Source organism: Antedon mediterranea, chromosome 10 (assembly GCF_964355755.1).
Source record: "Antedon mediterranea chromosome 10, ecAntMedi1.1, whole genome shotgun sequence".
NCBI classification, from domain to species: domain Eukaryota; kingdom Metazoa; phylum Echinodermata; class Crinoidea; order Comatulida; family Antedonidae; genus Antedon; species Antedon mediterranea.
Genome location: NC_092679.1, coordinates 1695215 through 1710035, shown reverse-complemented (window position 1 = coordinate 1710035; position 14821 = coordinate 1695215). Strand labels below are relative to the sequence as shown.

At 35.2% G+C, this 14821-nt stretch overlaps 2 protein-coding genes across 2 annotated transcripts; both read left to right on the top strand.

Moving 5' to 3' along the window:
* The first annotated feature begins 756 nt into the window (after positions 1-756).
* LOC140060884 (uncharacterized) lies at positions 757-4365 on the top strand. Its single transcript, XM_072107246.1, has 3 exons — positions 757-766; positions 1268-3735; positions 3889-4365. Exons 1-3 carry the CDS (start codon positions 757-759, stop codon positions 4180-4182), a joined length of 2772 nt encoding a protein of 923 aa, XP_071963347.1. The 3' UTR covers positions 4183-4365.
* Positions 4366-4541: 176 nt separating this feature from the next.
* On the top strand, positions 4542-14015 carry LOC140060883 (uncharacterized). The gene is made up of 7 exons (XM_072107245.1): positions 4542-4771; positions 5744-5840; positions 6064-8525; positions 8723-9015; positions 9286-9315; positions 11036-13157; positions 13672-14015. The coding sequence occupies exons 2-7, from the start codon at positions 5753-5755 to the stop codon at positions 13927-13929; spliced, it is 5253 nt and encodes a 1750-aa protein (XP_071963346.1). The 5' UTR covers positions 4542-4771; positions 5744-5752; the 3' UTR covers positions 13930-14015.
* Positions 14016-14821: the final 806 nt, after the last annotated feature.

The following is a 14821-nucleotide window of genomic DNA, read 5'->3' as shown; positions in this document are numbered from 1 at the left end:
CCCACAGGGGAGCCTCACCAGAGGTGCTGACCGGAGGTGCTGACCGGTCTTGGGCGACCAATGTTTTTTACTTTTTTTTAAAATAATTAGGTGATCATTTAGAATAAAATCATCACGGTGACCCCCAATTTTGTTAACTAATTTTGAAAGCCGTTGAGTTGTAGATATGAATTCATGTACACATTTTGACGTACAAAAAGACGTGACGTCATCAAATGGCCACTTCAATTTAAAAATTAGGATTTTTTATCTTTTTATTTTAGGTTATCACATTCAATAGAGCGCATCTCCGTTATTTGATCCCGAATTTCGCTCAAATTTTAGTATGTGCTTGCTAAATTAATTATCTTTATGATGAGTTGACACCATTTTCATTTTGATGACGTCATCACGCCTAAAACTTGAATAACGTAGGTCGTGTAATTCCACCTGCAGCGTATATTTGAATATCGCACAATTAAAGTTGACCTTGGTGATTATAATTTATTATGAAAGCTGATGAAATGTAGATATGAATTTATATAAAAATTAAGCTTATCAGATGTTGTGACGTTATGATATGGCCAGTTGAAGTTAAAAAGTAATTTTTTCATTTCTTTAGTCAAAGTTATACAAATTTCAAAGAGCGCGCACCGCCATTCTACGAGCCAAATTTTCTTCTAAGTCTTATCTTTATTTGTTCAACTCATTATCTTTCGATAATGTTATTCACAATTTTATTTTGATAATGTCATCATACCAAAAAATTAGAACATAATGTGTGTCCGTAATTTCACCTATGCTACACGTGTATATAGAAATACAGTACGGTATACTGTACATAATGTATGGCATATAGTGCACAACTCGGCACTATAGCGTATAATATGATGGAATACACCAACATTTTCCGATCGTATATTAACCTACGTGCATGTTTAAAAAATATTAATGTCAATAAAATTATAAAAATGATCACCTATAATTCGTCAAAGTGACGAATTAAATTCTAGTTGTTGTTTTATGTTGTATGTATATGTAGATGCATTTAAATAATAGTCCCCAAACTGACAAGCACTCGCTTCTTTTTTGGTGTACTGTTGGGTGATGTTGTAAAATTGTAAATTGTGAAAAAAAAAATGTAAATTGAAATTGTAATTCAGTAATACAAAGTATTAAAAAATGTACATTTGGAAATCATTCTAAATGCTGATGCGGGATTGCTATTGTAAATATAGATAATTCCATTCATCAATAATAAATTACGTTTGTTCTTTTTATTCATTAGAAACATTCACTATATATGGAACTGATGTTGGTGTTTGTTCAAATAATCACCTTTGCCAAGATAGATGCGGAAGTAGCCCTTCTGAGGCTAGGCAATGTGGATGTGACACTGAGTGTAAATATTACGGTGACTGTTGCTATGATTACTGGTCTGCTTGTACTTCTGAACCTAATCCTTCAGTTGTATTGATGTCCAGCCAATTGGAATGTTTTGACGGAGATGATAGCTTCTTTGATGGATATTATATTATAGCATTTTGTAGAGATGATAGTACAGTTGATACAGACACGATACAGAAATGTGAAAACCCTGGTTCTGGCGATGTTCTTTTAGCAATTATTGTATCGGACACAGAGAATAACATTTACAAGAATGTGTATTGCGCCTTGTGTAATAATGTGTTAATAACGGACGTGACAGCCTGGAAGGTAACGTTTATCTGTAGTGCCGACGATGTTAGAGTCGAGTTTGGTGAAGATCCCGCTGGGCCTATCGCTCCTCAACCTATCCCTGTCCCTGTACCTGTTCCTGACCCGTCCCTACCTACCCTACCACCCCTTACTACACTTCCTCCTACCACAACCGAAGCTCCTCAACCAAATATACACGAACAAATCAATGATGGTACATATTGTCCTTCTATGAGTTTTAGACCACCATCGGGAAAACAAGATACACGGCGTCCATGTTTGGCGACAGCAGTGTCACAATGTAGCGGTAGTTACATGAATGAAAGTGTTATTGAAGCATGTTTGACCAACTACAAAGCTATAGTGTACGTTAATGGGCCTGTTTACAGGAATCCACATTGCGCAATTTGTAACGATAAGCCATCTTACAATTGTGACGTTTTTGTTACTTCTTCAATTTTTCCTGATGGTTTCACGTCACTGACAGTAATAGTGGATTTTTCTGATCAAAGTAGTATCTCTGTTAGTTCGAAATACGGATCTTACACTAATGGGGGAGTCAGTTGTTCTACTGGTGAAGTTTTTGATCCATTTACTAATCAATGTCTTCAACTAACATGTAAAGATGGATTCACACTCGAAGGTAGCAAATGTGTCGTCATTTCCACTGAAACCGGCTGTAGCAAAAACGCCCTCCATATATCGAGTGAAGTCTTTTGTGAATGCAAGCTACAGCAGCAGTCTCTACAAATTGAGTATGAATACGATTTTGAAGTTGATAATTTTGCAACAGTTGTCGAATTTACAAACTCTTTGACAACATTTGACATCGAATACACTAACCAATCTTCAAATGCCTTTAACAAAACCATTATAATTATATCAATTGAACAGATGAATTGTCAGTTAGTCTATGACATATCGGAATTGGTCGTAAGAGCGATAAATAATAACACTGATGCACATTTAAATGTCGTCACTTTTCGACAAAACTGTTCAACAAAAGCAATTCCAAATGCGCTGCTATGTGAACAAGACAGCATTGTATTGACAGCAAATGAAGCATTGGAATATGACAATGTTACAAAGAATATCCATGTTGATAATTCATCTTTACAAATTCCTGACGAGCAGTATGTTTTAGAAATCGTTCATGAACTTGGAAATGAGTCGTCCGTTTGTAGTATTCTGTCGGTATCCACTTGTAATGTATGTCCACAGATTCAGTTATCGATAGAAGCTTTTGAAGAACAAGTTAATGCAACTCTCATTTACAAAACAACTGGCGACGTATTTCAAGAGCATCAGTACATGTTCACAAACACATCCAATTCGAGTTTACTAGTTTGTTCTTTCTTAAATCAAACTGGAGGGACAGAAGAAAACACCGAGTTCTTCCATTATTCTGGTGCTTTATTGATAATCAGTGTGGTCGGTACAATTATCTCACTTATTAGTCTTCTTATTACGATCCTTCTTCGTGTTTTCATTGCTGAATTAAGAACACTTTCAGGAAAGATAATTTTAAACATTTCAATATCCTTATTTATTGCATTGCTTCTGACACTAATCCAAGGCAATTTTACTCAATGGCCAACATTCTGTGAAGTAATGTCAGCTGTCTTGCACTATATGTGGTTAGTCTGTTTCCTTTGGATGAATTCGATGGCCTTTGAAATTTTCCAAACTTTTCGAACGGTCCGAAGTTCATCGAGATCTTCTAGAAGTAGCAAATCACAGAGAAAATCTTTCATAAAATACTTCATTTATAGCTGGGGTTTGCCTGCCATCTACGTCCCTATCATCGTAGGTATAAGTCTGTGTGAATGTACCAGTTTGGACGTCAGGTATGGTGATGATAATGTTTGTTGGATTCGAGATGAACTTGCATCATTGTATGTCTTTGGAATTCCACTGGCTGTTATTCTGGTCCCTAATCTTATACTATTTGTGGCTACAATCAAAGGACTCAGAAAGTCAATGAAATCGACTGCAGCAGTTCGAAGTGGAAAATCAGGTCAAGATCAACAAACTGAGGAAATGATTATATACATACGGGTATGTTAATATCGTATTTAATGATCTTAAAGTTTCAAGCAAAATATGTTTTGAATTAAACCTAAAATTATAAATTATCACACTCTATTGATGACGTAACCACTAATTATGAATTCTAAACCATATGATATTAACCTCGTTTTTTTGTTACAGATTTCAACCGTCATGGGATTAACATGGATATTTGGTTATGTTGCGTCATTCGTTGATCACGTGATATTCTGGTATATCTTTACCATTCTAAACTCTCTTCAAGGCTTGTTTATCTTTATAGCATTCAATATTAACTATTCAATGAAGAATTTAATGAAAGCACGTAGAGAAAAGCAAACGTCTTCTTCGCAACCAAAAACGACAGAAACTCTCTTACAAACGAACGAAAAACCTTCTGGTACAAATATAACGCGTCAGAATGAATCTGAACCACTGGATTCAACGCGTTTATAATGATTTTTCAACTGGTATTATGGACCAACTTCGTTTTACGCGACTGTCCAAATTCTCCATCGCAGAGGCAATGGATCTCTGTTCCAACCTAGAACACATTAGATTAGACGATTAGTAGGCTCTAAGTAATATACCGAGTACTGTAATAATATCTAAGTACTTAAGAAACCTTCGTTCGTTTTATCAGCCTATATTAATTATTATTATTATTGTTATTAGTAGTGTTATTATCATTATTATTATTATTATTACAGTATTATTAGTATATTATTAAATTTTATATACGATTGTAACGAAGTAGTGTAATAAAGTTTTAAAGTCTACTATCGTAATTTGTTTGTTAATTCATCCTAGCCCCATCAATTTTGGCCGAGAGTATCGTAACACAAAAGGTGTATCCTGCGAAGGCGTGTATACAAAGGCCGGATTAAGAAATAACGAGCAAGGTCAGTTTAGTCAGATATGGGCCCGTGAATACATCCTGTATCTACTCATACAACAAACTGTTGTATTTAATACGGTTCGTCACCAACAGATCACCAGTAAAGAAAATAACTATCAGTCATACAGTACATATATTAATATAAAGGTAAGTACACACAACATTATACACTTTATTTTACATTTAGCATCAACAGATGTAGCCTACTCGTACCATCTCTGTTAAGAGATATAACAGAGACAGCGGTGGGCCCAAAAAAGGTGAATCTATTTTATCTTGGCCCGGTGTATAATAATTGTTTTGAATGTGGTGTGATATTCTGTAGAAGGGTCTTTATTTCGTATGTAATTCTATAAACTTATTTATTAATTGCCTTTTGTTGCTTTTAGTCAGTATTACCGTGAACCTATAAAGTACCACAGAGTTGTAAATACTTGTATTTTTGTATTGTACTGAGTTACGGTCCCGGGTTGTTACGGTATTGTTATTTCCGGTACCGAAGTTCACAATCGTACAGTACTACAGTAGTAGTATAATCACAGGAAATAGCGAGTGAAATTCATTCTTGTATAAATGTCAAATGAAAAATATTAACAATATTATATATACCACTTGTATTCTGAAATAGGCTTTTACTTCACCAATTAATTTAAGCTTGCAGGCCTAGTCTTATTAATACAAATACCACTAAAAGTAACGTACGTCACGTCAGACAATTAACTAACTCTATGACCCGGATATAATTAGACATTACATTGAGTACTTCGGAATGATGATGACACAAATACTACAGATTCCGAAATTTGCATTTGATGAAATCAGAATAATGGTAGACTGACGATAGCATAACGATATAGTATTACTAAAAGAGAAAATTGAATCATAATTGTATTGCTATGCCAATGTCCTTTTTTAATGAATAAAATAAATATCAGTCAATATAACGATAATTCGTGAACTGGTTCATTCTAGAAAACAATAAAAGTCCGAGGTATTCATATGGATAAAAAGTAAACACTCCTAATCCCAGCAAATCTTGTATTAAAATGGAAAGGGTAAGTGACCTACTGTACCTTTGACAGAACATGCTCATACCAAAGAACACATTTTTCTTTACAGATTGGAAACATGAATGTACAGGCATCAAGGTTGTACACATATCTACTAGTCGTACTGTGTATGACTTACGAAGCCTTTTGCCAGTTTAGACCAGACGGTAAGTCAGTAAATACAGTAGCTAGCTGTTTTTCCAGCTGGCGTAAGATAAGAGATAAGATAAAAACCCGATATCTTTCGACATCTCAGTAATAAAAAGTATTCAAAAATGTACAGTTGACCATGGAAATCCTTCTAAATTCTGGTGCGGGATGGCTATTGTCAATAGACAATCCCATTCATCAATAATAAATTACCTTTGTTCTTTTTTTATTCATGATTAGAGAAATTCACTATTTATGGAACTGATGTTGGTGTTTGTTCAAATAATCACCTTTGTCAAGATAGATGCGGAAGTAGTCCTTCAGAGGCCAGGCAATGTGGATGTGACACTGAGTGTGAATACTACGGCGACTGTTGCTATGATTACTGGTCTGCTTGTACTTCTGAACCTAATCCTTCAATTGTATCGATGTCCAGCCAATTGGAATGTTTTGACGGAGATGATAGCTTCTCTGATGGATATTATATTATAGCATTTTGTAGAGACGATAGTACAGTTGATACAGACACGATACAGAAATGTGAAAACCCTGGTTCTGGTGATATTCTTTTAGCAATTATTGTATCGGACACAGAGAATAACATTTACAAGAATGTGTATTGCGCCTTGTGTAATAATGTGTTAATAACGGACGTGACAGCCTGGAAGGTAACGTTTATCTGTAGTGACGACGATGTTAGAGTCGAGTTTGGTGAAGATCCCGCTGGGCCTATCGCTCCTCAACCTATTCCTGTCCCTGTACCTGTTCCTGACCCGTCCCTACCTACCCTACCACCCATTACTACACTTCCTCCTACCACAACCGAAGCTCCTCCACCAAATATACACGAACAAATCAATGATGGTACATATTGTCCTTTTATGAGTTTTAGACCACCATCGGGAAAACAAGATACACGGCGTCCATGTTTGGCGACAGCAGTGTCACAATGTAGCGGTAGTTACATGAATGAAAGTGTTATTGAAGCGTGTTTGACCAACTACAAAGCTATAGTGTACGGCGGCACTGTTTACAGGAATCCACATTGTGCAATTTGTAATGATGAGCCATCTTACAATTGTGACGTTTTTGTTTCTGTTCCGAGGCGTGTTGGTTTCACGTCATTGACAGTAATAGTGGATTTTTCTAAACAAAGCAGTATATCTGTTAGTTCGGAATACGGATCGTATAATAATGGGGGAGTCAGTTGTTCTACTAGTGAGGTCTTTGATCCATTCAGTAATCAATGTCTTCAACTAACATGTAAAGATGGATTCACACTCGAAGGCAGCAAATGTGTCGTCATTTCCACTGAAACCGGTTGTAGCAAAAACGCCCTCCATATATCGAGTGAAATCTATTGTGAATGCAAGCTACAGCAGCAGTCTCTACAAATTGAGTATGAATACGATTTTGAAGTTGATAATTTTACAACAGTTTTTGAATTTACAAAAGCTTTGACAACATTTAACATCGAATACACTAACCAATCTTCAAATGCCTTTAACAAAACCATTATTATTATATCTATTGAACAGATGAATTGCCAGTTAGTCTATGACATATCGGAATTGGTCGTTAGAGGGATACATAATAACACTGATGCACAGTTAAATGTCGTCACCTTTCGACAAAACTGCTCAACAAAAGCGATTTCAAATGAGCTTCAATGTGAACAAGACAGAATTGTATTGACAGCAAATGAAGCATTGGAATATGACAATGTTACAAAGAATATCCATGTTGATAATTCATCTTTACAAATTCCTGACGAGCAGTATGTTTTAGAAATCTTTCATGAACTTGGAAATGAGTCGTCCGTTTGTAGTATTCTGTCGGTATTCACTTGCAATGTATGTCCACAGATTCAGTTATCGATAGAAGCTTTTGAAGAACAAGTTAATGGAACTCTCATTTACAAAACAACTGGCGACGTATTTCAAGAGCATCAGTACATGTTCACAAACTTATCCAATTCGAGTTTACTAGTTTGCTCTTTCTTAAATCAAACTGGAGAGACAGAAGAAAACACAGAGTTCTTCCATTATTCTGGTGCTTTATTGATAATCAGTGTGGTCGGTACAATTATCTCACTTATTAGTCTTCTTATTACGATCCTTCTTCGTGTTTTCATTGCTGAATTAAGAACACTTTCAGGGAAAATAATTTTAAACGTTTCAATATCCTTATTTATTGCATTGCTTCTGACACTAATCCAAGGTAATTTTACTAAATGGCCAACATTCTGTGAAGTAATGTCAGTGTTCTTGCATTATATGTGGTTAGTCTGTTTTTGTTGGATGAATTCGATGGCCATTGAACTTTTCCAAACGTTCCGAACGGTCCGAAGTTCATCAAGATCTTCTAGAAGTAGCAAATCGCAGAGAAAATCTTTCATAAAATACTTCATTTATAGCTGGGGTTTGCCTGCCATCTACGTCGCTATCATCGTAGGTATAAGTATGTGTGAATGTACCAGTTTGGACGTCATGTATGGTGATGATAATGTTTGTTGGATTCGAGATGAACTTGCATCATTGTATGTCTTTGGAATTCCACTGGCTGTTATTCTGGTACCTAATCTTATACTATTTGTGGCCACAATCACAGGACTCAGAAAATCAATGAAATCGACTGCAGCAGTTCGAAGTGGAAAATCAAATCAGGATCAACAAACTGGGGAAATGATTATATACATACGGGTATGCTAATATCTTATTTATTGATCTAAAGTTTCAAGCAAAATATGTTTACATTAAACGTATAATATAAAGCATTAACCCACTGTAGGCCTACTGATGACGTCGCCACTGATTATGAATTATAAATATGACTTATGCTTATAAATATGACAAAAACATCTATGATATTAATCATTTGTCTTGTATTTTTGTTACAGATTTCAACCGTCATGGGATTAACATGGATATTTGGTTATGTTGCGTCATTCGTTGATCACGTGATATTCTGGTATATCTTTACCATTCTAAACTCTCTTCAAGGCTTGTTTATCTTTATAGCTTTCAATATTAACTATTCAATGAAGAATTTAATAAAAGCACGTAGAGAAAAGCAAACATCTTCTTCGCAACCAAAAACGACAGAAACTTTATTACAAACGAACAAAAAACCTGCTGGTACAAATATAACGCGTCAGAATGAATCTCAACCACTGGATTCAACGCGTTTATAATAGACATTATTTCAAATGTCATTACTGACATTATAGACTGAGAGTTTGGCCTTTTTACACGACTGGACAAACTCTTCTGCGCACGTAGACATTTCTATACAAAGTAATATGAAAGGTGCCTAAGGGAAATTTATCTGTAAAACTACCCAATCCAGAGAAAACCCCAGATAAAACTGCACACGCATTCCCCTTCCTGAAATTTATGGGTAATCTCAGTTAAAACAAACAATTAAATACTGTATTGCTAAATATGATTATTTAAACTATAGCAGTCCTCTATGTACACACTATGTGAAAAGGTTAGTATATTTAGAATGAGGGTATACCCCCAAGTATATATGGGAGAAACAGTGAACAAATATAAATAAAACACAAACATTTTTCAATGTTTTTATATTTAAAAATACTATACTATGTATATATATATATGTATTTATGCATTACTGTATATCATACATTTGCTAAAACATTAAATTACTTATATTATAGAAAATAATACGTTTCTATTTCATGTTTAATTTAACAGTAGATTAAGTAATTGACCTGGGTTCCATCAATCAACAATAACATGTAATATAATCACAATATACCAGCAAATAACCAATCCGACAACTTTCAATACACTGTGACCATTCAATTTTTTTACAGGGAGGTTTTGATTTTTATTTAATTGTGTATTTAATGAAAATTCAATAATATGACCAATCTGAAATTATGAATTTAGGCATACAAGTCAAAAGCAATAGGTGCGTATCTTTAATAAATATAATGGAGGATTTGTGTTTGTATTATCGTTATTACGAAAATATGGCCTCCTGAGAAGTAGTGTGTTCGGCTGTGAAGATAATCTGTTTTGCTTTCTTAGCATACATAAATTCATCACGAGTAATTTATCGTTCAGTGTGTACATTTGAAATCTAACATACAGGTACGTATAACAATCTTTATATTTTGCATGTGGTAGGTCTATGCATTTAACAATCTTTATATTTTGCATGTGGTAGGTCTATGCATTTGACTATGGTCTATGCGTTGTTGCCGAGTCCCCTTCTTTCGAAGAAAGTTGTTTCCGGAGGAAAGGTTCGGCAAACATAATAGACCAAATAATAACGTCATATAATATCCAATATTACTGACGACACCAGGTTTGCCAAAATGCGTTCCGACGATGGCTGATTGGTTTAAATTAGTAGATGCGGTATAGACAAGCCAAAACACAGACAGATAATCAATTAAAGAAACAAAGTCTGACAAAGTGTTATCATTTGTTTGAGTTACGTTAAATGTATTCAGTACAGTGTCAATTACATTAATTGTATGGTTTAAAACTAAATATCTAACTTTGTATTTGCATTTAAGTCAATATTTTAGTATATAAGAATTATATTTTAAACACATGGGTGTCGATATAAAGATTGAGCCTATTTTATTTTTCTAAATAATTAACAACTACAGTACTGTATCTATTTCGTAGCAAACGTGAACGTTGGTGAACATTCTCCAAGAGGTTTGAATGCAATATCAAGAAGAACTCGGCTATTTCCCTTGTTTCTCAGAAATATGAAGACCAATAAGTTCTTTTGGTATATTTTATTCATCTTTTCCACCTTTGAGTTGAGAACAAATCAACAATATTATCCATATCAAGCAACAGGTAAGTTGCACGTCATTTCCTTTTTTACGTAGTCGGTATCGTCGTACTGTAGGCTTAAGTATCATCCAGCGTCATAATCACCGTACCACCAAAGTAAAGACATTTACAAAGATAAGTGTAATAAAGATGTTTTAAATTGTATAATTCGCAGATTCTCCGTCTCTTGTGCCTACTACGCTTTATGGATCAGAAGTGGATATATGCCCTTCTAGTCACCTGTGTATGGGAAAGTGTGGACTTCCGCCAATCGACGCTTATACGTGTGGATGTGACGCATTGTGTACATACTACGACGACTGCTGCTATGATTACCCATCTGTTTGTAATTCGTCTGATATCACTCCTCCATCGGTGGTCGACTTTAGACAAATGAAATGCATTAAAGGCGATTTAAAGTTTACATACGGGTATTTTGCTATATCCAGTTGCAAGAACACAAGCTCTGTTAACATCGAAACTAAAAATAATTGTGAAAACCCGAGTCCGAACGACATAATATCAAACATCCTTGTATCGGATACGCAAGATCATGTATATACAAATGTATTTTGCGCGCTGTGTAACGATGTGCCGGTCAATGAACTGTCGGCGTGGAATGTAACTTTCCATTGCTCCAATACAAGTCAGTCTGTAGAAGAGATATTAAACGGAATGGCTTGTCCAAATTTTGATTCACTGGCACCTTCTAATAGAAAAGATTCTAGGAGACATTGTTATTTTGACGCAATATACAGTTGTAATGAAACATACACAGATCAAACCGTTATCGACGCGTGTAAGGTCGGTTACAACGCCGTTGTCTGCCGCGAGGCACAAACCACGTACAGGAACCCACATTGCGCAATATGCAATTACGATTCTTCTTACACATGCTACGTGGAACAACCTGCTGATAAAACAACCCTTGTGGGTGAAAACGGTGAAAGCTTGACGTCATTAACGATAATTATGGATTTCTCCAATCCAAACAGCGTCACAGTCAACTCTGTCAAATACGACGTTAAAGAGGTAAATTGTGTTGTTGGTGAAGTTTTCGATCCGTTCAGCAGTAAGTGTCATCAAGTGTCGTGTCAAACCGGCTATGAACTTCAAGGCTCCAAATGCGTAACCCCTTCATCTCCATCACCAGACTGTAACGATCGTGCTATTTTAGTGTCAGAAGAACTGTTCTGTTTGTGTCAATTAGCAGAACACTCAATGTTAATTGCATATCATGACAGTAAAGTTGAAGACGAACAGACAAATGTTGCTAATTACACTGACGTATTGGTAAACTTCTTCAAGGAATATGACGTCACATATTTCAAACAGGAATATACAGATACAACAGAATTTGCTATTGAAACCATAAATTGCACAATGGCTCATGTAATTTCTAGTCTTATCACCGATAATATAAACAGAGATGTTAAGAACTTTAACAACAAAAAAATAACCATTCAACAACAATGCTCTATGAAAGAAATCGAAAAGAGGTTGTTGTGCGAGGAGGAAAATATTCCAAACTTGAAGATGTTGAAAGTGAACACAAGTGCGCGCACTATCAGTACTTCTAACGTTTCTATAGACGTCCCGGAAGAATACATTCTACGAATCGTGCACCAAATTGTCAACGAGTCCTCAATATGCAGTAGTTCGTCAGTATCGACATGTGAAGTTTGTGGCCAAGTCACTCTGGAATCGCATGCATTTGAGGATGTAGGCAATGAGACTCTTCTATACAAAGCGACAGGTGATAAGTTTGATAAAAACGAGTATTTTCTTTCCAATTCGTCAAGCTTTGTTACAATATGTTCGTTTTTAAATCAAACTGGAGTGGTAACGTCAGAAACACAGTTCTTCAACTATTCAGATGCTCTTTTAATAATAAGTGTCATCGGTACCGTCATTTCTCTCGTTTGTCTGCTAATTACCATCATTCTTCGCGCCATTGTCAGTGAACTAAGGACACTTTCTGGACAGATCATCTTGAACTTGTCAGTTGCGTTGTTTTTCGCATTATTATTGACGTTAGTTCAAGGAAACTTTACTAAAACCGTAAAGCTTTGCCGAACAGTTGCTGCCGTGTTGCATTACTTGTGGTTGGTTTGTTTTTGTTGGATGAACACAATGGCCATTGAGCTTTTCAGAACATTTACATTCTTCAGAGTTTCTTCAAGAAGTAAACGCTCTCAGAAGAAAGCTTTTCTAATTTACTTTCTCTATAGTTGGGGTCTCCCGGCAATTTTTGTTGGCGTCATTGTTGCCATAAGTTTGTGTGAATGTACCAGTTTTGAAGTTCGATACGGTGACGATACAGTTTGTTGGATTCGAGACGAACTCGCCCTATTTTATGTTTTTGGAATCCCGGTTATTGCGATATTGCTGCCTAACATAATATTATTCATAGCGACAGTGTTTGGAATTCGGGAATCCAAGAAATCTTCTGCAATCGTAAACAAGTCGGCGCAGAAGAAGTTGAACAAAGAAATGATTATCTACATCCGGGTAAGTATATGCATTTAAGCAGAGAGATGATCTTCCCGATTCAAGTGGGAAAAAAAGTGGAACAGTAAATTAATTAACAACCACCGTATTTAGTTGTTAAATCAAGATAGTATATCGTAACTCTTGTCATTAAGTTGGTCAAATTTGATTGATGTCTAATACTCTTATATCGGATTTTGTCTTTTTAATCATAGAGAAAGGATATTCTTATTTGGTTTTTACTTTAATAACGTTAAATTATATGCATCAATCAGGGCCGATATAGATTGTCATCCGGAATAAACGTTTTTGACAGTTTAATATCAAATAAATCTAAGCTGGAATTATAAGATCAATACTAATTGTGATTCTGATAACAGAAGCCTTCACTAATTGCAAAACTGTTTTGTTGTGAAAGACAGTCAAAACTACGTCTCACTTAAACTCTGTAATCTTCATACGCAACATTTGCAAAACAATTACCGTATTTTAAGTATACAGTAGTAACATTTGTCATGTTATTGTTTAATTGCAGATCTTTACACTGATGGGGTTAACTTGGATATTCGGCTTTCTCGGTTCTTTCACTGGTCACATGATATTTTGGTATTTATTCACCATTCTGAATACCCTACAGGGCTTGTTTATTTTTCTAGCATTCAACCTCACTTACTCTGTCTACAACATACTAAGAAAGTATCGAGGAGGAGATGACGGTACATCATCGTCAAAGTACAAGACAAAAGAAATATCGACATCAAAAATAAAGATGACGGACAAAATATTAACTTAAAAAATCCAGACGGGTAATAATGAAATTGTATATAGACACAATTAGGAACAAATTAAGAGTTCCATCCACTTTAAAATCGTTTATTTGTTGTAATCCGTCATATTATATATGATGTACTCCTAATAAGATGCATGATAGACTGTTTATTATTGATCATAATGAAATGAAAATACTGTAGTGATTAATTTAGCACCTACGACGAAAACAAGTCTGGATCTATGTTGCAGTAATATGTAGCGATATTATCTACCTTGGCATTATTTATTAATAATTATAAATACGTATTCGTTTTTATACTGTATAGCATTTACATGCAATCGAATTGTATCGGTTAAAATTAAAATAGCATCTATGCATGTGTAGGTACTGTAGTTTTTTCTAGATGCAATTTACTATATTGGAGCCTCCCAACCATAATAATAATCGATTTCCTAGAAATTTCGAGTCATCACCCGTTAAAAATAAATATTACTAAGGCAAAAATGCATTGGTCCAACGCACTTCCACCTTTGCCATACCTGGAAATGCATGTCCCAAGTTTTGTGAAAGCGCCCTCTGTAGTTCGATGTATTTTTTATACCGCCCTTTCTTGTTTGGAAACGCTTTGATAAATTTTCTGTGCTGTACTGTGTTTCATATTTGTTGTGGAGTGGTCTTGTGCACGACGAAAATAGGCATACATAACTACTTCATCATCATACTGCATGAATTGAAATGAGACAAATCTACATGGGCCAGTAATAAGACGGGATGCATTGTGCTTACTTTATGTAATGTTGCAGCGAAATGAACACAAAATATTTACCCGTTAATGATTGGTTAAAAGCTTCAGATGATATTTCAACTACTGCATGCATTTCAAAAGGTTAGCATGTTCGAAGCGTTTACAAAT